Source organism: Trachurus trachurus (genome assembly GCF_905171665.1).
Source record: "Trachurus trachurus genome assembly, chromosome: 21".
Lineage (NCBI taxonomy): Eukaryota > Metazoa > Chordata > Actinopteri > Carangiformes > Carangidae > Trachurus > Trachurus trachurus.
The window spans coordinates 769,324-791,751 of record NC_139899.1 but is presented as its reverse complement, the minus strand read 5'-3'; the positions used below and the strand labels follow the sequence as shown (position 1 = coordinate 791,751).

The following is a 22,428-nucleotide window of genomic DNA, read 5'->3' as shown; positions in this document are numbered from 1 at the left end:
ACAGCTGTTTACACATGGGCCCAGAGAATCCCCATAAAATATTAATCCACCAAATTAATCCATTCATCCACTGACAACCCATTTCAGTAACTCCCTATATGTTTCCAAGCTGTTGCTCAAATCCCTGAGACATTCATTTATTTCATTTTTCGATTTTTCTTTTCTTTTCTTTTCTTTTTTGTCTTTAGGGAGAGTCTGGAACACGAGGACCTCCTGGGCCAAACGGTGTGCCTGTAAGTCCACAACACTTCAACAAGCTTAGATTGGCATGCAATTGTTTTCATATTTCAACTGTTTAATTGTTCCCCTTCCTCCTCAAAGGGTCACGCTGGACCACAAGGGCCTCCCGGAGAAGTTGGAGAGCCAGGACATATGGTGTGACATTATTCTTTTGTAAATAATAGGCTTGGTGATTTCCATAGATTTTCCCTAAGTGCTTCCTCAGAAGAGGAAGGTGAGCTTGTTTTCCTGTGAGTGCTGGTGGTTCCTGGATGTTTACAGTCCGACTGTGTGTTTCAGGGTACCTCTGGCCAGAGGGGACCTGAGGGGCCCCCAGGGAAACCAGGTGAAGATGTAAGTTTGTCAATCCATCTTTTATGGCAAAATGATATTTACTTCAAATAAACAACAGAATTATAACCACTTCTTAACATGGAGCTGCTTGCAAAATACAGTGATGATTATTGTGATGATATCATCATTGACCTGCAAGCTCTTTATTTTCCATGCCAGACTGACAGAAGGTTGAGTTTCCCTTAAATTCCATCACTTTTTTTAAGTTGTTGTATAGTATATTCTCGTTTTTTCATTAATTGAGTTAATAAGGGAAACTAACAGATATGTTATTGCATGATAATTGCTTAATGAAAGAATTTAGTTTGTACAAGAAGCTGACAACAGGTTTAGACAGTAACAAACAACCTAAGATTAGGTGGCCCTTCCCCCTTCCCCCTGCTCTCTCTCTCAAGCCAACTGGTGGAGACAGATGGCTGCCCATGCTGAGTCCAGTTCCCTTAAGATTTCTGCCTCTTAGAAAGAACATTTCCTTGCTACTGTGGCCAAGTGTTCACTCCTGATTAGAATTGTTGGGTCTCTATGAAAATTATCATAAAGAGTCTCACTGTTGTGATCTGGCTCTGCCTTTGTATAACAGTCATATCAGATTATGGTTTCCGTTAGGCTGCAGCTCTGTGCCATCTCCAGAACAACCAAGTGAAGCATCAACTAACACAAGATCGAGGAGATGAAGTCTGATGTGTGAATACTTTCACTTTTAGAGTGAAAACTTTTGCAACCAAATACATCTGTAACATGCACATGTTGTGTCCTCACATAGGGAGAAGCAGGCAAATCAGGAAACAGTGGTGAAGTTGGATTCCCTGGATCAGCAGTGAGTCTCTCCAACTGACATAACTGCACAATCTGTGTCACGACACAGGAAGTTCTTCTTCCTCTACTTCATGAGTCCTCGGTGGATAAAACAATGTTGATCTTTGTCACATATTTTAGGGTTCCAGAGGATTTCCTGGGACTCCTGGGCCTCCTGGACTCAAGGGTCACAGAGTGAGTATGAAGTCACTCAAACATTCATCGATGTGATGCTGAGCAATAAAAGAAACAAAATGGTTCCACAATTAATTATTTTATTTTTTATTGTCAATTTTTATTGACAAATTCCGGGATCACAAAGTCAAAAAAATAAATAAATAAATAAAACATTTCAGTCAAAATGTAGTGTATATGACCAAGCCAAATATGTAAACAAAAACATCAATACAAACCAGAAAATAAATAAAAAATAAAAGTCAGAGAATTAATCAGGAAAATTCACAGCAAAAGGAACATTATTATCTAATTATACAGTAGGCTATCACAAGCTTTTATATTATTATCCATTCTAATGTGTGTTGTATTGACTATTTATTGTGGGTCATGTAGGCTATATGAACCACGACAACCTGCCACTCAAAATGAATTGGCCCCTTGTGGGATTACGTAATAAAGTTGTTTTGAATTTGAATTTGAATTGAATTGAATTTGAAAACAGTGGAGCATGTTAACTTTTTTGTTTGTTTGTTTTCTTAGGGCCATGGTGGACCACTTGGCCAAAAAGGTGAAACTGGAGCTCTTGGATCCAAGGTAAGAACAAAGTGAAATATTTCAATTAGGTGGTGCAATGAATTGCCTTGTTAAAAGGCCTGTATAACATAACATAACACATATGTCTCTGGTTTTTTAGGGTGCTACAGGCCCCTCTGGTCCAATGGGAGGACCTGGACCCATGGTGAGTTATATTCTGAAAATCTCTCTTTTTTTAAAGTGTGCATTGAGTTTGAGGAAATCTGACACTCACAAGTACCCATGTAGATTATAGTGCATTGTGTTTATCAGTGTGTGTGTGGATTCCAGCACACAGACATTTCTGATTGAGCTCTTATCTTTGATGAGTCAAAGGGAAGGCTGTGTCCAGAACACTGTAAATAGCAGTCTGAACGTCCTGACTTTAAACACATGCAGTGAGTGGAGGGCAGCTGTAATTGATCAGTGTCTGTGTATCTGTGTGTAGGGTCCTGCTGGGATGCCAGGAGAGAGAGGACGCCCTGGACCTGGCGGCATAGCAGTAAGGATGTCATCACTATGCAACTGTAACATCTGCCAAAATGTCAACATTTCAACCTCACTAACGTCCAGTCTGTTGCATTTAATTTGGTATCAATGGGCAGTCGTGTGTTACAAATAAAGTTTCATGATGTTGGCTATTTCAAACTGGCCTCATCCATCATGGCATCGTGATGAGTCAAAGTGAAATGTCTGAATTTGTGTTTTAGGGAAAACGTGGGTCACCTGGTAACGTTGGAAAACACGGCCCACTGGTAAGTCAGCATCCACACTGAGCTAAGCAGCTGTTCTCTCCTATAGTATGCTTCCACACTCTTTTTGGTTAATCATTCATCAAAGTTTGTCTGTCATTGCTGTTTGTTTAACAGGGCCCCTTGGGTATCAATGGTCCACCTGGATATCCAGGAACCCCAGGAATGAAGGCAAGCACAGAACAAAACACTCTGCATACTTCCATTATATTATCATACTAATGAGGCTCTGTTCGTTACAATTCACAGTAAACATCTATTTATTATTCACAGTCTTAAAGTTGTTATTGTTATCTTTTATTGTATTACCTTTTACCATCGCTTGTTCTTGTTTAACACTAATAATACAAATTGCAAACAAATATAAAGGCAGTTCAAAACCAAATACGTAAATTTGCCTAGTAGCCTAATTGTACTGTGATTGTTTCCCAAAGGGACAACCTGGCCCCACAGGAGTCCGGGGTCCCGAAGGCCCACAGGGACAGAGAGGAGAGACCGGTCATTTGGGTAGAGCTGGACCAGTTGGCCTGAGGGTTAATATATTTCTTTACTTATACTCACACATCACACACTGCACATGATGAGGATGTTTCAAATGAGGAAAGTTTGTGATCTGCTGTGACTGTCACAGTTGAATGTGTTACAGACGGTCTAGTTTATCACACTTCTGAACATCTCCAGGCATCATGATCTAAATGGAAAATGTCTGTTCACAGGGACCAGGGGGAACGGATGGTGGCCCAGGTTCCAAAGGACCAGTGGTATGTGCATGTCTTTTAACCTAAACAACTGTAAACTTATGGTATGGATGCACTGAGGTCACATATACAGTAACATGGCTGCCTATTCACAGGGGCATCTTGGTCCACAAGGTGCTGGCGGCCATCCTGGACCTTCAGGCCCACCAGGACCTCAAGGAAGCACTGGCCAGCCTGGTATTAAAGGACAACTGGTAAACTGGCTTGACATTTTATTCTTTAGTTTTTGTTTTGTTATTGCTGGAATATTTGTATATGTATATTCTCACTACACATTTCTGTTACAGGGAGATCTTGGTGTAGTAGGATTTAAAGGAGAGGCTGGGCCAAAAGGAGAACCTGTAAGTTTCAGCTGCAAAAATATCTAATATTCTGTAATGCCAGATTTTATAGTTTTGAATTTTTTTTTAATCAAGTTTTAATATTAATAAGATGATATTTTTTTGTGGATTTAAGAGCTAGAAACCTGCTTTCCTTTGACTTGAGGTTTCAGATAGAATGACAGACAATACTAAGGTGATAGCTGTTGTCTGCTTGAGCTATCAAACTCAAAAGAGAAAAGAGCGGTGACTTATTTGTTGTGAAATCACAAAGTTACAGAAATGCTAATGACTCTTCTAAGGGTCCAAGTTCTGAAAACAGGCTGTGTGCATTTCTCTGTGGACTCACTACCTCCACTGTATTAATATAGAATCTAAAAAGACACTGAGATCTCATTTCACTCCATGAGACTTCCAGTAAACTGTAATTTGCACTTAAGAACAATTGCATTCAAAGGACACATGATATTAGGAAGGTAACTGGTGAGTCTTGCCTCTTGGTTTCGAACATATTCTGACATATGTGTGTTAACTTTCTAGGGTCCCCCAGGCTCCCAGGGAGTGATTGGACCTCAGGGTGAGGAAGGAAAGCGAGGACCACGGGGAGATTCCGGTTCTGTTGGCCCTTTTGGTCCCGTCGGTGAGAGAGTGAGTCAACAATTTGCCTCCTACTGTAACATTCATCATCCCTGGGGTAATAGCGGGTCATCACAGTAATGAATTCAATCCAGAGAAGTAATCATTCGAGGCAGAAAAAGAAAATGAGGGGCAATGAAATGGTGAAACATTTTAGTAAATTAGTGTGTAACATTTATATGATACAAGTGATACACCAACCCATGGATAAAGGCACATGTGGTGGTTAGTTCCATCACCTCACCGCAAAAAAGGGTCCTGAGCTGAATCCCAGGCGGCCGCGGCCTCTCCTGAAGACTGAGCGCTCCACTTGTGTCTGTCTACTTTCCTCCTGGTGCTCCGGTTTCCTGCCGCAGCCCAAAAATTAGGTGAACCAGAGAATCTAAATTGACCATAGACTGGCCATTACCCCCACAATGACCCTGCACAAAATATAGCCGGTGTAAATGATGGATGAGTTTTGGTGATTTCCCCCTGTCACTTTTTTCCCCCAGAACTTATTTTCCACTTTTTCTTGCTTTTTCTGTGCAAAAACGTGATCTCTACTCCACTGATCTTGTTGAATACAGGTGTAACTTCACTTTTGTAGAAATATGATGCAGAATCTAACTTGTGTTTTGTAGGGAGCTCCTGGTAACAGAGGATTCCCTGGTGCTGATGGGCTGCCAGGACCTAAGGTATAGTACAATATATTTTAAAGTAATTCAAAATTTCAAATAGCATCATCAAATTTACTGATTATCTATGGTATGTTTTTTTTTTTTCTTCTAAAGGGTGCTCAAGGAGATCGTGGCACAGGTGGACCAGGAGGACCCAAAGGTTCTTTGGGAGACCCTGGTCGTACAGGAGAACCTGGTCTACCAGGTGCAAGGGTAACACTGAAGAGCTTGACATTTTATCTTTGAGCTTGATGAGCTGTTAATTCATTCACATCATGTAGGTACTAGTATGTATAGTTCCCCAATTCCCATTCATTGTGTCTTTGATCTGTTTTCCAAAGGGTCTTACTGGTACGCCTGGAGTCCAGGGAGCAGAGGGCAAGCCAGGTCCATCGGTAGGTCAACAGTTCTCAATCACATTAGTCACACATAAAAATGTGATTTAAGGTTATGAAACATTATCAGCGATGGTTAAATGAATGTGTGGTGTGCTTGTTATTCAGGGTGCCCCAGGTGAGGATGGCCGCCCAGGCCCTGCAGGATCTATTGGAAACAGAGGCCCCGCAGGAACCATGGGCGTACTGGGCCCCAAGGGCTTCACTGTAAGACCACAGTCACCTTAAGTTTTGCATTTTTAATTCATCTTCAGCCCTGTCCTTCATTCTAAAAATAAAAAGTTTAATATTTACAGGGTGACCCAGGAAAAACAGGTGAACAAGGATCAGCAGGAGTGCCAGGTCAAAGAGTGAGTACTATTTACTTTTTTTTTATGTCAACTCACTCAGTCTGTCAGTAGTAAGCACAGTAATAATCCAGTTGCTATTTTCACATCATGACCACACTGCATCTTCTGACAGCATGTTCTGTCTGTTGAAGTGGCTTCAACAATGTTTGTTTATCATCTTCCTTTTTGATTCTACATCACCAGGGGGCAGGATTTTAATTGTGATTTTGTTTCAGGGTCCTCCTGGAAAAGATGGAGAGGTTGGCCCCGCTGGTTCCCAAGGGCCATCTGTAAGTGTCTACTTTATCACAGTAACCCCCCAGCCCCACCCTGCCCTAAAAACTGCCATTACAACTGCAATGAATGCAACTGCATTAATGTCTCCTCTGATAGGGTTCTGCAGGAGACAGAGGAGAGCAAGGACCTCCAGGTGTGAATGGATTCCAGGTATGTAATGTTTTTTTTTTTTTGCCGGTAGTAAAATGTAATGTGAATGTGGAAGTTGTAAAAGGAGTTAATGAACATAGAGTTGGATGAAAAGTAATTAAACATAATTGGACCTCAGTCCGTGTTGCAGTGTTTAACGGTTCTTATGTGTTCATAGGGTTTGCCTGGAAATCAAGGTCCCCCTGGAGAATCTGGAAAACCAGGTGATCAAGTGAGTGTGACAAAAGCCATAATTACACAATCTACAGTAATGTAGGGGAGAGTGGGGTAAATTGAGCATAGGGACAAGTTGAGCCACCCCATACAGCAAACCATAAGAAAAATTGAATGTGTGACCACATATTTAGGAGGAAGGCATCATTCTATTGAGTCTGTGAAAGTAAGAACCACGTGGGTAGAGTGGTTTGACATTTATGTCCGAAAAACCATTTTTCACTCTCAAAAGTGAATTCAGTCAATCACAAGTTTCATGAAAATTGTGATTAGACCAAAAGAGATCATTATAAATCTGTATGTTGTTGTGGTAAGGCAAGGCAAGGCAATTTTATTTGTATAGCCCGTTTTTACAAACAATTTGTCTCAAATTGTGGTATCTATGAGCTACAACATGAGGTTGAAATCATGCATGAAAGTGCACCATCTTAGCTGTGTGGACTAATAAAGTCAGTAAGGTAGCTCTGGGGTAAGTTGAGCCTTCTGGCCAGGGGTAAGTTACCCCAACTTACTCCATACATGGGGTAAGTTGTGCCACAAGACCACTTTTTTTGGGCACGCTATAATTTCAAAACAGTTATGTTTACAGTCATTCTGTTTTTTTTGTAGGGATACACAACATCCTGAAATATATGTACATATGTTAGTTAGCCACAAAACTAAAATTGTCTTGATGTAGTGACCCTGAATATGAAAAATGGCTCTCCCCTACCCCATTGTCTTTACATAATCAAGCTGAATCAATTGAAATGTCACATATGAGATCATGATTCTGTAACTCTGTTATTTCCAGGGTATCCCCGGAGAGCTTGGTGCTGTGGGTCAGATTGGACCAAGGGTAGGTGAATTTCCCCATGATGAATGAAGTCATTTCAGTTGCTCTGAGGCAGATAAGTGGCTCTGATGACCTGAGACTTCAACTCATGTTGTTCCTTCTGCAGGGTGAGCGTGGAATCCCCGGGGAGAGAGGAGAACTGGGAGCAAACGGTCTGCAGGGACCTAAAGGAATCCCTGGTGCCCCAGGCCCAGATGGACCGAAGGTATTACCACAGTGGCGCAACAGATACAGTACTACAAAGTGCTGAAGAATTCATGCAAGTGACAGGGTGAAACAAGACTAAGCTCTAGTGTCTGTCTCTTTAGGGTAGCCCTGGTCCTCCTGGTGCTCTAGGTGATGCGGGTCCTCCAGGTCTTCAGGGAATGCCAGGAGAGAGGGGCATCTCTGGTCCTCCTGGGCCTAAAGGTGACAGAGTAAGTTTGTCATCATGTATTTTTCATAAAATTGTTAGTTCTTGACTCATAGGCGTCAAAGCGCACGTGAAAAAAATAACAACACCAATGTGTCACAATACAAATATTAAAACAAGTGGATCATTTCCAAAAGTGCTGTAGGAGTCTGCCTGCTGCTCTAAATTTACGATGGATGAGTCTGACTCTGACCTGTGCTCTCTCACTCTCTCTCTGCTGACACTGAATAAAGGAGCCTCACGCTTTGTTATGTTTTCTTTTTTCCGTGTGTAGGGAGCGATCGGTGAGAAAGGATCAGAAGGCACACCTGGAAATGATGGTGCAAGAGTAAGTAAAACATTTATCACTTATTCACACCTCTCACTTGCCAGACTGAAAACAATCTGCATACAAGCTCAAGGCCTGTCACGGCTTGTCCTGAGAAATGTGACAACACAAATTGCTAGTAACAGTGAGGAGCAGATATCTCCAACTATCTCCAACCAGATCTTTCTTCTTCTGTCAACAGGGGGCCCCAGGTCCTGTTGGCCCACTAGGACCTGCTGGACCCAGTGGTGAGAAGGTACAGTGTTTTTTGTTTTTTTTCCTATTTGACACATGTTAAAAAGCTGCTGCATCACAATGATTCTATGTCATGAAGGCAGGAAGTGAAGTTTCTTATTGATTTTAAAACATAATTTCCCACAATGCTGCCTGTTGTCCTGTTTTGTATCTGATCTTATCTGTATCTACCAGCGTGTGCAGGCCAGCCTTTGCCCTAAGTGCTTTTACAAACATAATAATATTGTGTTTATGGGAAAGGATATATTCAATAAGTGACTGTAGCAATTAACTTGTGTCATTTTTGCAGGGTGAACCTGGACCCAAAGGACCAGCTGGACCTGCAGGATCCCGAGGAGTTCCTGTGAGTAGACCTGGCCAGTGTTTCAGCTCATACATTACTATTGTATTGTATAGTTCTGACCTGTTTTATTGCACTGCAGTGCATGAAGCATAATACATACACACAGCTCTGACCTATGATGTATATTGTACCACAGGGAGCAAGAGGTGAACCTGGCCCAATCGGTGCAGTTGGATTTTCTGGAGCCCCTGTAAGTAGTTACAATATTGCTATCTAACCCTAAAACTATTCATTCAGGTAATCTGATTTGTCTGATTGTTTGTTTTTTTCAAACATTACCTCCACTGTACAGGGTCCTGATGGTCAACCTGGAGTCAAGGGAGAGCCTGGAGAGCAAGGCCAGAAAGGAGATGCAGGATTACCTGGACCTCAAGGCTTGGCTGGAGCTCATGGACCTCCTGTGAGTTGTATAAAGTTATAAGACAATAATTAATTACTTCAAACATAGTTGTTATGTCACATTTCCACACAAGAGACCAGTTGGTAAAGAGTCATAAAACCACATCTGTACTTTAAAAAAAAATGTAAGTCCAGTTTGGAGGTTATGATGCATTAATCTGTTCACTGAGGACCCAGATTTTTTCATGCTCCTGATGAAGTGTTGTTTTCTCAGGGGCCAGTTGGTGTTGCTGGATTGAAAGGCGGAAGAGGAACACAGGGTGCACCAGTAAGATAACTTAATATTTCAGAGATGTTATTGCAAAGTGAAAAAAATTGTATATTAATCATATCTAATGAAGATCTGACTGTTTGTCAAACATTACGTTTTACATCATGTTTTATGTTACAAAACTTGTGAAGCTGTAACTGAGCCTCTTGTGTCATTTTTCTGCTTCCAGGGTCCCACTGGTTTCCCTGGATCTGCAGGAAGAGTCGGACCACCAGGCCCAACTGTGAGTATTAATCTTCCAGAGGAAGCAAACACATTCAGGGAACCAGGACAAAATAAGTTTAGGATCATCAAGGGACACTTGCAGCTGAAATCCAATCAGAGTTTAATGAAATACTTCCAAACAGTGAAACAACATTTGCACCAGATGTAACTCTGATATCCTCTTAGAACTGTAACTGGTGGATGAACATGGTCTATTCAGTAGAAAGTTGAAAATAAAAATAAGGTCTGAATACAAAGCAGATGTTTTCCTTATTGGAATCACTGTTGCCAACATGTGACCCTGACCCTGACTTTAGTTAGTTTAGTTCTCTCAGCTCAGTTGTTAATGTGTAGCAACACTGCACTGTTTCAGTTTCTTTAACTATGGAAACTGTTTCTATGAGCATCTTTAGCCACTAATGTGGATGGAAACTAGCACTAGCTGCTACAATCCGGCACATTTACATGTTTTTATATGTCCATTAATGTGCATTGTCCCACCCAAATAAACCAATAAATAAAAATAAAACAAAAATAAAAAAGCACTGAACGAAGGTGAAGCACCTGTGTACAGTATATACTTATCTCATGACTGTAACCACACCTGTCAGGGTCCAGTTGGAGAACCCGGACCTCTTGGACCTCCAGGGAAAGAGGGACCACTTGGCCTTCGTGGAGACCATGGATCTCCTGGAAGACAGGGAGAGCGAGGTCCAGCTGGACCACCTGGCAGCCCAGGAGACAAAGGAGACTCTGGAGAGGATGGACCTACGGTAAGCTGATGTTCTACATATGACAAGATTGAAAGATTATAGTGGATCAGCTTAAAGATCCATTTGAAATTGAAGGACATAAATTAATATCATCTAAAAGCTGAAACATTCCAGGTGGATTCTGTTTTTTGCTTAAATGTTTTGTGTGTGGTGATCTGGGTTTAGGGTCCTGACGGTCCTCCAGGTCCATCTGGAACTACAGGACAGAGAGGCATTGTGGGTCTTCCCGGTCAGAGAGGAGAGCGTGGAATGCCCGGTCTTCCAGGACCAGGGGTCTGTATCCCTGACTTCACTTCAACATTTAGCTTAGCTCAGTTCTAATGTGGGATGTCCTTTAAGTGGTGTATTGTGAGTTACCTGTTTCTGTTTCTCTTAGGGCCCACCAGGAAAACAGGGAACCACAGGATCATCTGGAGATAAAGGCCCCCCAGGTCCTGTTGGTACTCCTGGTGCTAATGGACCTCGTGGTGATCCTGGTCCTGATGTAAGTACACATTTTAAATGAGTTTTGTTTCTTAGGGGTGTTTCTCTGACATGTACCATTGTCTTGATGTGTCTTCATATGTTCTTCAGGGCCCTGCAGGATCTGATGGTCCACCAGGAAAAGATGGCGTTCTTGGACAAAGAGTAAGAGACAAAACAATCATTATGTTTGTTGTTTTTGTATATTTCAAGTGACTAACAGATGCCACTTCTACAGGGTGCCCGAGGAGATCCTGGTCCTGAGGGCTTGGTGGGTTCACAGGGACTTCCTGGTACTCCAGGCCCTGTCGGTGTACCAGGTGACGCTGGAAAGAGAGGAGAGGCTGTAAGTGGACTCTGTCACCTCTTTGTCTCATGTGTGTTAATTTGTGTCTCTGTCTTTCAGCATGATGCAATATTAACAGATTCACACGTATTATCAAGAACAAGGGTACAGTCTGAAGGTCGACTCGATTTCACCCCTGAGAGCATGTTGGAACATGAATAGACTTAATAAAGTGACAGGAATAATGTGTTTGGGCATAATAAGGAGTTGGATTTCTTCAGTGCTGGCAGAGCTTTGTGTTCCCACAGGACGGAGTAATGATTTGTCTCATTTGCAGGGCTCCAGAGGACCTGTTGGTCCACCTGGCTCAGCCGGAAAGAGAGGATTAGTGGTGAGTCTCCAATATCCCACTTAGGACACCTCGAGATAATGAGAAATATTAATATGCAGGACCTCACAATACTCCGGAGGATTGTAAATTACTTTTCTTTTGTGATAGGTGTTGGTGAGAACCAAAACAAAAACTCCCCACTTTTTAAACTGACAATGTGTTGCATCTTTCTCAATTCAGGGACCCCAAGGACCAAGAGGAGATAAGGGTGACCTGGGTGACCATGGAGAGAGAGGACAGAAGGGACATCGAGGTTTCACCGGTTTGCAGGGTCTTCCTGGACCTCCAGTAAGTCAGAGTGACACACCCACTGCAAATAATTGTAGCTACAGTGTCTCAGTTGTTCTCCATCGTTCACTTTGTGGCAGTGAAAGTTAGTAGGACATTCTTTCACTGTTGCTGACACTCCTTTCAGTCTTGTTCTCAATGCATAAGAACATAGGTTTAACGTCTGACATTACGTTTAAAGAGACACACTGTCAGTATCTTCTAAAAATCCATGGAAGAACAACAGTAGTCCAAAACTTTGACCTGGCTCATTCTTGAAAATGACACATCAGACCCAGTGCTGTGGACAGAAGCTGTTTGTCACGTGTTTAGAACTTGGTCTTATACTGAAAATATGCCTCACATTGTGTAAAATAGAATATAAACATCAATATACAGCAAATGAATGAAGGAACTGATGAACATTTATTTCCTGCTTTCAGGGCACAACAGGTGAGCAGGGAACCCCAGGAATTGTCGGACCAGGCGGCCCCAGGGTAAATACTACGATTCTTTAATATCACACTGCGCTTTATGATACAGTTTTTACTGTTGTCAACATAATACATCCTGAGTTTAAATTCTCATCGACATTTATTGTGAAATCAAACTCCTAATTTTGGGCCTAACTGCTAACAAGTCATGACCGGAATATTTTTCAGGGACCTCCTGGACCTATTGGACCCCATGGAAAGGAAGGATACGTGGGACAGCCTGGGCCAATGGGACCTCCTGGAACTCGTGGACTCAGTGGAGAAATTGGGCCAGAGGTACAGAAAAGTTCTTACTGTGTGTTATGTAATTCAGTAAATATATATTTTTTTTAAAGACCCGTCAGCTTGTGTGACTTAGCTGAAGCTTTAAAAACAGACATAAAAATAAAAATATCACCTATCAACAGGGCCCTCCAGGAGAGGCTGGACCCCCAGGTCCACCCGGTCCCCCGGGACCTCCCATAGCTGCTATGGACGACCTCTTTGGCGGCGGCCCTCACGATTATGACTCCGGCCCTCCTCCTCCTCCTGAGTTCAGCGAGGACGAGGCTATGCCCAACAGCAACTCCTCCACCATCGTGCCCGTGGACCCCAGCGTCCAGGCCACTCTGAAGGCCCTCAGCAGCCAGATTGACAGCATGAAGAGCCCGGACGGCAGCAGGAAGCATCCTGCCAGGACCTGCGATGACCTGAAGCGATGCTACCCCATGAAGAAGAGCGGTGAGTGTTCTGGGGAGATGCTCTAAAAGGTCTGTCTCAGTGTTTTTCATTGATTTTGTTGAGCAAAACATTGTAAAACATCTTGTTTCTGACAATGGACTCAAGAAAACTGCAGTTCACACAATGTGAGATAAGTCTCACAGGGTGTGCAACATAAATTCCAACCTTTTCTCTTCATCTTCGTTCCCCAGTTTATTATTTTCTTATCTCAGCAGAGCTTCTTCCCACCATGATTAATGTACTGTAGTAGGAGTGTGGGAAAGTCATGTCTCAGAACTTTAAAATAAAACTGCCTGTATGCAACATCAATTATTTATCTCACCACAGCAGCTGTAGAATAAATTAATGGCTGTGTGGCTGAATTCATTCTGTCCTGTAGGCGAGTTCTGGGTGGATCCAAACCAAGGCAGTGCCGAGGACGCCATCAAAGTGCACTGCAACATGGACACCGGGGAGACCTGCATCTCGGCCAACCCAGACAGCATACCTCGTAAAGTGTGGTGGAGCTCGTCCAGGAACAAACCTGTGTGGTTCGGAGCCGACATCAACAGAGGAACACATGTGAGCGCTAGCATTTTGATATAGTGGGAGAGAGGGAGGGAATAAGAGCTGTTAATTGAAAAACGCACATTGAAGCTGTTAAATACTTTATAGAGAGAGAGTCCTGTGATGGATTTTCTGCTGTGATTTTAATAATGAGGCAGCTGTATAGGAATTTTGGGGGAGAAGAAGAAAAAAATACTAATTTATTGCTTATCGATTGTTGATGGCTGTTTCTGTTTCTCTAGTTCACTTATGGCAACAAAGATCAGCCGGCTAACTCCATCACGGTTCAGATGACCTTCATCCGCCTGCTGTCCAAAGAGGCTTCCCAGACCATCACCTACCACTGCAAGAACTCCGTGGGCTACAAGGACGAGAGGAACAGCAACCTGAAGAAAGCCGTGGTCCTCAAAGGCTCCAACGACCTGGAGCTTAAAGCAGAGGGAAACAACCGCTTCAGATACACAGTGGTGGAGGACTCTTGCTCAGTAAGTTCCCTCATCTCAGATGTGACTTTGCTTTTTTTACACATTCATCGTTTATTAAACGTAGCAAAGGTGCTGTGAGGCCGCTCATAGTCTGTATCTTTATTGTCCTCATATAAACCCATGAATTGACCAAATCCAGCAATCAGTTACTCTCAGCAGCAGCTCTTAGAGCAGCTCATTACTGTAAATCCCATTCCAATTTTTCAAAGTTATCCATAATAGCTGGGCTGTAGTTTTGCAGACTTTATTTAAAAAAAGAAAATATTATCGCTACTTTTTCTTATATAAACGGGAGCTGAAATGAGTTTTCCTCAGTTCCCCTCTGAATCGGTAGAAGAACCTGTTATCTTTCAGCGCAAACTTGCCTCTTGTGATTTAGTCTCTGCTGCTCTCATCAGTATCAGTGTTGTCCTGCCATAGAATGAAACTAATAAACAGACTGTACACTAGGTGAGCGCCATCAAACAGCAATTAGCGAACAGAAGTTAGCAATTAGCTAGTAGAGCATTCATCAGCTGTTTTCCTCAGGAGTCAGTGGAGGTCAAAACAGAGCTAAAAGTCAATATTAGATAAACAAACACATAAATGACAATGAAACTGTTTGCTAGCACAGTTAGCCACAACAACTTCATGTAATATAGTGTGTCAATGTTGTGCTGCTGCCCCAAGTGGCTGATTGATTAATGAGTATTTTGGTAGCAGACACTTTACATGGGACTAAATCAACATAAACTACAGTGTGTGCGTGTGTGTCCATGGTAACGAAGGAGCAGCAGATGCTCACTAATGAGTTTTCAATAGTTGTTGTGACACAGAGGAAAGAGGATTAATCCACTGCAGGCTTTAGTCTCTTCATCGACTGTGTTGCCTTTAAGGACAAAGAAACCAATCTGCAAAGTTAGTCTGTGGATGAGATGGGTCTTTGTCTGTTGCAGTACAGAAGCATTAAAAAAAAAAACTTTGCAATTTTAATGAGATGTTTTGTTCTTCACTGATCGAAACTACAAAACTAAGTTACTGACTGATTTTCCGTTTGTGTCCCTTTCACAGAGAGCAACTGGCAACTGGGGCAAGACAGTGTTTGAGTACAGGACACAGAAAACAGCAAGACTTCCTATTGTGGATATTGCACCAGTGGACATTGGTGGCCCAGATCAAGAGTTTGGCGTCGATATCGGGCCTGTGTGCTTCTTGTAAGAATGTTGGCGGGGATGCGTCGAGGACAATCCTGAGACTATTGAACTGACAGCTGACGCGATCAGCCACATTGTACATACAAGTACTGAGAACTATTCTGGCCCTGTGGCAAGATATTTATTGTGCCTTCCGACCCAGTTCAAGACATCGACGATTTGTAAGTTAGATGAATGTTTGGAATTTACATAAAGAGAAATTTGGTGAAAAAAAAGAAAAAAAAATCAGAATCATTCCTCTGTCTTCTTGTGTACGTTTGACTTTAAGCTTCATGCATTTTGAGGCTCACGATGGTCCAAATAATTTTATTTCACAAAATATTACCAAAGATTTATGACTATTAAAGCTTTAAAATGTTCATTAAAACTGCTGTTTACAGGCCCAGAAAAACCCCACGAAGCTACGTCAAATGTCCCGCCACTACTAATATTTACAGATCTCTCTGTTCTTTTTTTTATTTTAAATGTCTGAGTATAAAAAAAACAACATTGTGGTGCTATTGAGGAAACAAATACAGCTGATGATGCGTTCACCAGCTCAGGTATTTTTCTCAAGACAGTTTTGATGAACCAATGTCTGTATCCAAGTTATTTTGAACTCTGTACCGATCACGTAGAACATTAAAGACACATTAAGACTGTCGATTTCCTCAGTGTTAGCTACCTCGTCACCGAAACTGAGAAAAACGACGACACTACATGTAAAAAATCTTCTTTTTCACAGGTGCTGTTTTGTAAGTAACGCGTGATCTTTGTGCACTTCTCCCGGCTTCGCGGTACAGGGCAGGGTTTGGGGACGCCAATAAAGATCTTTCTGTCAACGATGGAGAGATGAATGAGGATGTTGTGTGAGTGGTGTGTGGTGATTTGTGACATTTTATTCTTTCCCTCAACTTAAATGTCATACAGTAAAACAAAAAGGTAGCACAGAATATTCTATTTTTATGCATGTCAGTTCCCCCTTTTTTTGCAGTATCCTGGACTTATATGCTCTTGAAATCTTTTTTTTTCCTATTTTTATAATCAGTTTTATAGAATAAGGTGGCTGTGAGTGCCTGTTTGCTTTGTATGTCTTGCTATGCAACAAATTAAACAAAATGCTTGTTAATCCCCCCAAGCTCTTGTCATATTAATTCAGGTATAGTTAGGTCCTTTAAGTTGTTGTTTTGCACACAGACTTCTTTTTGTCATTAAACACCAAAACAAATGTACTTGACATACCCAGTTGTTTCTAATGTAAGCTGTTTTCTTTTCAACTCTCGTGAATGTGCCTTCACAATTAGTTCCATTGTGAGCATTTGGTTCGTATTTGATCGTATTTATTTTAGATTTGTAAAACTTTGCACTGCTAACATCCCAGAGGCAGAGAAGAGGAGGAGGAGGAGGAGGGAGCTTTCCATACTGGAAGCAGATGCGTTTCATCCATTGAAAATAAATATTGAAAATATTTCTCTCTGCCTTTTCTTGTTTGAGGAGAGTTCATTTGGTCCTTTATAAAGATGTATGATAGAATTGCTACAGCCTCAGGAGGGTGTGCAATCAAGAAATCTGTGATGAATGTGAGACAACGCCAGACTTCAGAGTGAATGCAGCTGGAGGTGAGGACGAAGGACAAACTGGTACTGAGCTGCTCTGCGCCAGGTCTAATGCTAATGTAAGCGCGCTAACATGCTTCTAATGCTGATGCTTTAGATTCCCCTTCATTTTCCACCACAATGTAGCGTGTTAGCATGTTGCTGTGAATGTCATTACTCCCTCATGACAGTATGAAGCAATATATATACCGTAAATTCGCTAATGGGATACTTTTTTTTATTTTTTAATCAGCTAGCTATATATTGGGGGGGGTGGGGTGGGGTGGGGGCATTTTGAGCATATCTGAACATTGGGCGGGGATGTGTCCCCCCAAATGTATATGGTAATTACGGCCTTGGTATGAAGTATTGCATTCAGTTCCACATTCTATCCATCCAACAGTCTGGACACTGACGCTGCCACACTGCTGACAACACAAAAAACACACAAACCTATAAACATCTGCTAATCAAAGTCACGACTCACGCAAGAATAATATGAAATGAGCAGCAGTTTTGTTTTTGCAGCAAGATTTTCTTTAATAACTGTAACAGCAAAGTCAATGCAACCAAAAGTAAAATCATAGGAATAGTACTGCAGGTATGGACAGAGTTTGTCCAACTAAAAGTGCCTTCTGGTGCAAGAAAAGAGGAGGGTAGGCTAACATGATGACAAAGTAATAATATGACATGTAAATACTGGAATGCCGACTCAAACTTGTAAGAAACAAAATGAAAATTAGAAGAAAGAAAAAAGAGGGAATGTCAGTAAATATTTAACTGCATTAATTAACTAGATAATGTGAGACTTCATGTTGTGTAAAAAAAAAAAAAAAAAAAAAAAGCTACAGCATGTGATGTTACGGACGAGCTGAAAGTTTGTGGTTCCATTTATTTTTCTTGCCGGCTTGTGTTTGGCGTACAAACAGGAATGTTTCAACGATACAGAGTTCAAATGATGCATACACACAAACAGTCTCATATGAAAATTCTGCCACAGAGTGTACCATTCAACATATCATCGACTATTTACATCTCTCATCCCCTGTGCAAGCAAAGGTCATCAAAACTACATCCTTCCATAATTTGTTTTTTCTTTACAAAAATAGTTCTTTCTCTATAATGGATCTGAGTTTTACCTTGAAAAAACCAATCTAAATGCAAATGCATATAAACCTCAAGATGAAAAGTGTGACATCTTGACTCAGCTGTGGAGTGGATTTTGGCACTTCTTCATACAAACGAGATAAAAGTTACGCGACCAGGACCGGGGAGCCTCCTCTTGGCATCAGCAGCGGCCGTCCAGCGGGTCCAGGGAGAAGACGGTGCCTTCTAAGGTTAGTCCCATTTTGAACCCCTCCTGGAAGACAAGCCGGGGCGACAGCTGAGACATTGTGTGAGATTACATTACATCGCTGCTGATAAACACAGGGTCTGAGTGATGCTTAGATTAGAGCCAACGGGGGATAAAACAGCCATAAAACTTTGAGGTTTAGAAAGAATGAAGCAGAGATTAGGACACTGCTGCTCCGTCATGCTCAGTCATGCATTATACACAAGATCCTAAAGCCAAGCAGAAACAATAACGAGCATGCATCCTGATGGAGGAGGCGATGGACAAACATATTTATATCAGATGGAAAAGTTGTTTTATTTTGGAAAAAATAGCAGCTGTGGGCAAACTGGACTTGTAATTGTTTTAATGTGCTCTTTTATAAAGCAGGATTTGATAGCTACTTCTCACGATTCCAAAAATATTTATAATTTTTCCACAGTGAGAAGCAAAATCGATATTTGTATTTTCCAAAATAAACAAAAAGAGGCTAAAGAAACTCATCACAGCTGAGATGAGATTATTAAATCAGCTGCTAATCAGTGACACAACTGCACATGCATGTGTTTATTTTTTATTTTTTCAAAATGCGAGAACATGCGGCGACTTTCAAAGCATGCCAGGCAAAAATACACACAGACACAGGCAGAGAGAAAGAAAGAAAGAAAAAGCAGAGAGTACAAACCATCTCTGACGCTACAAGTGGAGAGAGGGAGAGATGAGCGCAGCTGGTGTTAGTTAAAGAGAGGAAGAAGCTGGAGGAAACGCTTGCAGGGGAAAAAAAAGTGTGTCAAAGCAACACTGCCTCCTACTGGTGACACACTCTGGAAAAATCAGCAGCAAACAGAAAATGTCGGGTTCACTCAAGTCAACTTTATTGTTTAATTTGTGAATGATGTTTCTAAAGAGATGTATTCAAACTCTCCAGAGATGTAGTAAAGTCAAATCTTTAAGACAATGTGAGGTCTTATGTTTTCTAGTTTTTACAGTGTAACATAATGACTCAATTTAAATATTGATTGAAACAAGATTAGAAATAACAGGAACTGACTGGTTTCTATGGGCAGAGTGTAGCTTTGGGCCTCCATCAGCCACACATATTCCTACAACGCAAAAAGGGGGTAACTCATTTTTTGTCAAAATTTTGATTTTGTCATTTTTGGGACATTAACGTTCTGCTACATCATGTGGATAAATATCTTGACTCAACGTTATCTTATTTGGGATATATCTGAGGTTAGTTTTCACAGTAACTCCCAAAAACTGCAGTGAAACAAGAAGAGAACACCTTAACATGAGTCACCTTATTCTGTCTGTGTATAGAACTACTCAAAGTTGTGGGGAAACAACGAGAGAACACAGTAACATGAGTTACGTAACCCTTTTAAGAACCAATGGGAGTTACCCCTTTCTTGCGTTGTATGGCCAGCTTATAGTGTGTCTCAATGCACAAACAGACAGAGGTAACTCTGAAATAAGGGTAAAATGTTAAGTTTGAGTTAAATATTTTTACACTGCTAGACTACTACTTGCCAAAACAAGGATTTGACCAATTTTCAGAAAAGTTCAATACAGTTGACTGGACAACAAAAATACTTTAAACTCATTTTCTCAGAACTGCACTCTGAGGAGTTACCCCTTTCTGCCGCTGTAGTTGAGAAATGGTCAACACACTATGATGTGGATGGAGATTCATTTCAGTTCATCGTCTGCCCTAGTTCTATGGGTAGGTATGTCAGGTATTCTTACACACTTTCTGTTTTATTTTGACTTCACTAACTCACTGCACTTCCTGCTCGTGTGTGACTGTCTGCTCCGCCCTGATGTCCAGCACCTGTGTCTCACTGTCTCCCTTCTCCTTGTATTTAGTCTATGTCCTCCTTATACATTCATTTCCTTGTGTTTAGTCTTCAGAGTGACCTCAGCTCAGCTCCCGTTTGATCACTCTGCCTGGATTGTTTTCTTGTGTCTTCTTCCTTTGATTTCTGAAGTCACTGAATTATTTTCATTTAGGTATTCATCTACTGTATAAACCATTTCATGAAAGTTAAAGCGGAAAGTAAAGAGTTTCCATATAAATCATCTAATTATAAATCTTGAGCTTTACTAGTGTGAAAGAACGTGTCTCTTTGTTCTGATCAAGTTTACCAGGATTCCTCTCAGAGTTCCCTCTGCAGGAGGTTGGACACTGGGACAGTGTTTTCTAGTTCATTAAATTCTTTATATCAAACATGGGCTATTTATGGTATTTATAATATTTACACACTATCAATGGAGATCTGAAAGCAAGCACCAGAATTTTTTGAACTTAAGTTGTATTTTTTTTCAGAACTTTAGCTCCCAAAGCTCACTTCCAGTTGACTCCGTGGCTGTGCTGCCATGACAGACATCTGCAGCACAGACCACAGTGCAGCTCACAGTCTGAAGTGTCTCTCATTCACTCTCAACAGGAATAAAAGTAGATTTCTCTTGGATTAGAGGAAGAGTCTGGCTCCAGATTACTGCTGATGCACCAGTCTCAGCCCACCACGTCGGTGCAGAGTGTGAGGGCCGCTGAGCCGCAGCATCAGCTCTGACATCTGATGCCTCTGGTGGAAACAATGAAATATGGACGACTGTGTGCAAAGTGCTGTTAATGACTCTTTACTCCTGCCTGAAGACAGCAGGGGACTTTTTATTATTTCTGAATAATGAATTTGATGTCACACTTGGCTTTTCATTTACTGCTCCACCAGACCTCAAATACAGTCGCGTTCAAATATTCTGCTCTCATATCAAGACATTTTCACCGTAGCCTGGAAACATTTGACTCTACTCTCACAGAGAGGGGACGACACCATGAGACATGAAAACAAGGGGGACTTTTTTTTATCATTGCAGTTATTTACAAACGCCTAAATGGTTTCACGTCTTTAATCAACCTAGGTGAAGTGGGTTAGATAAGGACTTCATTAAAATCTGATTGTGTTATTAGGTAGAATCTATTTTACCATTAATAACTTTAGTAAAAATCATCAGTAACACTTTACTTGACGCCTATCTCTATAACACATTATAACCATAGTTATAATGAGTTATAATGCAGTTATAGCACTGTATGACTATAATTATAAACACTCATAAATTATCATAATGCTTCATAACAATAAGCATAACACACTGCAAAGCATTTTATCATGACTTATAAGGTCAAGTATTATAATTATATAATATATTATAATTGTTAGTAACTCGCTGACAATGACCACATCGATAATGCATTATTAATATAGTTATAATGTGTTATAATTGTCTTATAAATGTGTATAACTATCATTATAAACTCTCATTAATTGGCTTTATAACAATAAGCATACGACATCATAGCACATTCTATAAGGTCTTAGTATTATAATAGAGTTATAATGCTCTATAATGTGTTATGCTTATTGTTATAAAGTCTTATGTAATTTATGAGTGTTTATAATGATAGTTATACACGTTTATAAGACAATTATAACACATTATAACTATATTTATAATGCATTATAAATGTGGGCATTGTCAGCCAGTTACTAACAATTATAACGTATTATAATTACTGACCTTATAAGTCAAGATAAAATGCTTTATAGTGTGTTATGATTATTGTTATGAAGTATTATGATTATTTATGACTGTTTATAACTATAGTTATACAGTGTTATAACTGCATTATAACTCATTATAAATATGGTTATAATGTGTTATAGAGATAGGCGTCAAGTAAAGTGTTACCAAATCATCAATTATAGTTTTTTGTTTTAATTATTCAATTAACACCTGTCCACATTCAGCAGACGCCCGCCGCTGTTAGGAAACCAGCGGCGTGCACGCGTGCTAAAGTGCCCTCTAGGAGCCAAAACACGCGTTAAAGTGCCCTCTTCAGTGGCGAGGGCGCGCTACATGTGCCCTTTTTTTCCCTTACCACCCCTGCCCTTCAAAAAGTCTGTGCACACCACTGTAGGAAACTGAGAGTTTAGTTTCAGGGCCTGTTTATATGAACAGAGGCTCATACTTAGCCAGTATATTATCTTTTTTTTTCTTTCATACACAATGTATAAACTGACAATACACTGACCAAAAACAGACAAACATAACAAAACCAGACGACAAAACAAGCAGGACCAACCAGGACAGAAAAGTGAAAGTAAAAAAAGAGACGTGAAACAAATGAAAAGCAAAACGTCTTAAGCTTTAAGCTTCAAAGTGCCAACACTGACAATTAGAGAG

The 22,428-nt window shown here is 40.9% G+C and overlaps 2 protein-coding genes across 4 annotated transcripts in view; one reads left to right on the top strand and one right to left on the bottom strand.

Moving 5' to 3' along the window:
• The window catches only part of col5a2a (collagen, type V, alpha 2a), a 40,544-nt gene extending 24,846 nt beyond the window's left edge, over nt 1-15,698 (top strand). Inside the window, exons 9-54 of the mRNA XM_083997258.1 lie at nt 189-233; nt 322-375; nt 520-573; nt 1,337-1,390; nt 1,510-1,563; nt 2,086-2,139; nt 2,240-2,284; nt 2,567-2,620; nt 2,829-2,873; nt 2,988-3,041; nt 3,305-3,403; nt 3,587-3,631; nt 3,724-3,822; nt 3,916-3,969; nt 4,489-4,596; nt 5,208-5,261; nt 5,358-5,456; nt 5,585-5,638; nt 5,747-5,845; nt 5,935-5,988; nt 6,204-6,257; nt 6,361-6,414; nt 6,572-6,625; nt 7,421-7,465; nt 7,569-7,667; nt 7,771-7,878; nt 8,149-8,202; nt 8,384-8,437; nt 8,726-8,779; nt 8,916-8,969; nt 9,072-9,179; nt 9,393-9,446; nt 9,619-9,672; nt 10,265-10,426; nt 10,592-10,699; nt 10,803-10,910; nt 11,000-11,053; nt 11,127-11,234; nt 11,512-11,565; nt 11,746-11,853; nt 12,276-12,329; nt 12,495-12,602; nt 12,734-13,046; nt 13,426-13,607; nt 13,835-14,077; nt 15,128-15,698. Coding sequence (XP_083853384.1) covers nt 189-233; nt 322-375; nt 520-573; nt 1,337-1,390; nt 1,510-1,563; nt 2,086-2,139; nt 2,240-2,284; nt 2,567-2,620; nt 2,829-2,873; nt 2,988-3,041; nt 3,305-3,403; nt 3,587-3,631; nt 3,724-3,822; nt 3,916-3,969; nt 4,489-4,596; nt 5,208-5,261; nt 5,358-5,456; nt 5,585-5,638; nt 5,747-5,845; nt 5,935-5,988; nt 6,204-6,257; nt 6,361-6,414; nt 6,572-6,625; nt 7,421-7,465; nt 7,569-7,667; nt 7,771-7,878; nt 8,149-8,202; nt 8,384-8,437; nt 8,726-8,779; nt 8,916-8,969; nt 9,072-9,179; nt 9,393-9,446; nt 9,619-9,672; nt 10,265-10,426; nt 10,592-10,699; nt 10,803-10,910; nt 11,000-11,053; nt 11,127-11,234; nt 11,512-11,565; nt 11,746-11,853; nt 12,276-12,329; nt 12,495-12,602; nt 12,734-13,046; nt 13,426-13,607; nt 13,835-14,077; nt 15,128-15,274 — 3,873 coding nt within the window. The 3' untranslated portion in view covers nt 15,275-15,698. The remainder of the gene's footprint in view (nt 1-188; nt 234-321; nt 376-519; nt 574-1,336; nt 1,391-1,509; nt 1,564-2,085; nt 2,140-2,239; nt 2,285-2,566; nt 2,621-2,828; nt 2,874-2,987; nt 3,042-3,304; nt 3,404-3,586; nt 3,632-3,723; nt 3,823-3,915; nt 3,970-4,488; nt 4,597-5,207; nt 5,262-5,357; nt 5,457-5,584; nt 5,639-5,746; nt 5,846-5,934; nt 5,989-6,203; nt 6,258-6,360; nt 6,415-6,571; nt 6,626-7,420; nt 7,466-7,568; nt 7,668-7,770; nt 7,879-8,148; nt 8,203-8,383; nt 8,438-8,725; nt 8,780-8,915; nt 8,970-9,071; nt 9,180-9,392; nt 9,447-9,618; nt 9,673-10,264; nt 10,427-10,591; nt 10,700-10,802; nt 10,911-10,999; nt 11,054-11,126; nt 11,235-11,511; nt 11,566-11,745; nt 11,854-12,275; nt 12,330-12,494; nt 12,603-12,733; nt 13,047-13,425; nt 13,608-13,834; nt 14,078-15,127) is intronic.
• A 1,717-nt stretch (nt 15,699-17,415) lies between these two features.
• Nucleotides 17,416-22,428, bottom strand: part of gulp1a (GULP PTB domain containing engulfment adaptor 1a) — a 102,852-nt gene continuing 97,839 nt past the window's right edge. For all 3 annotated transcript variants that reach the window (XM_083997185.1, XM_083997184.1, XM_083997186.1), the window contains one exon: nt 17,416-18,204. In XM_083997185.1, coding sequence (XP_083853311.1) covers nt 18,133-18,204 — 72 coding nt within the window. In that variant the 3' untranslated portion in view covers nt 17,416-18,132. The remainder of the gene's footprint in view (nt 18,205-22,428) is intronic.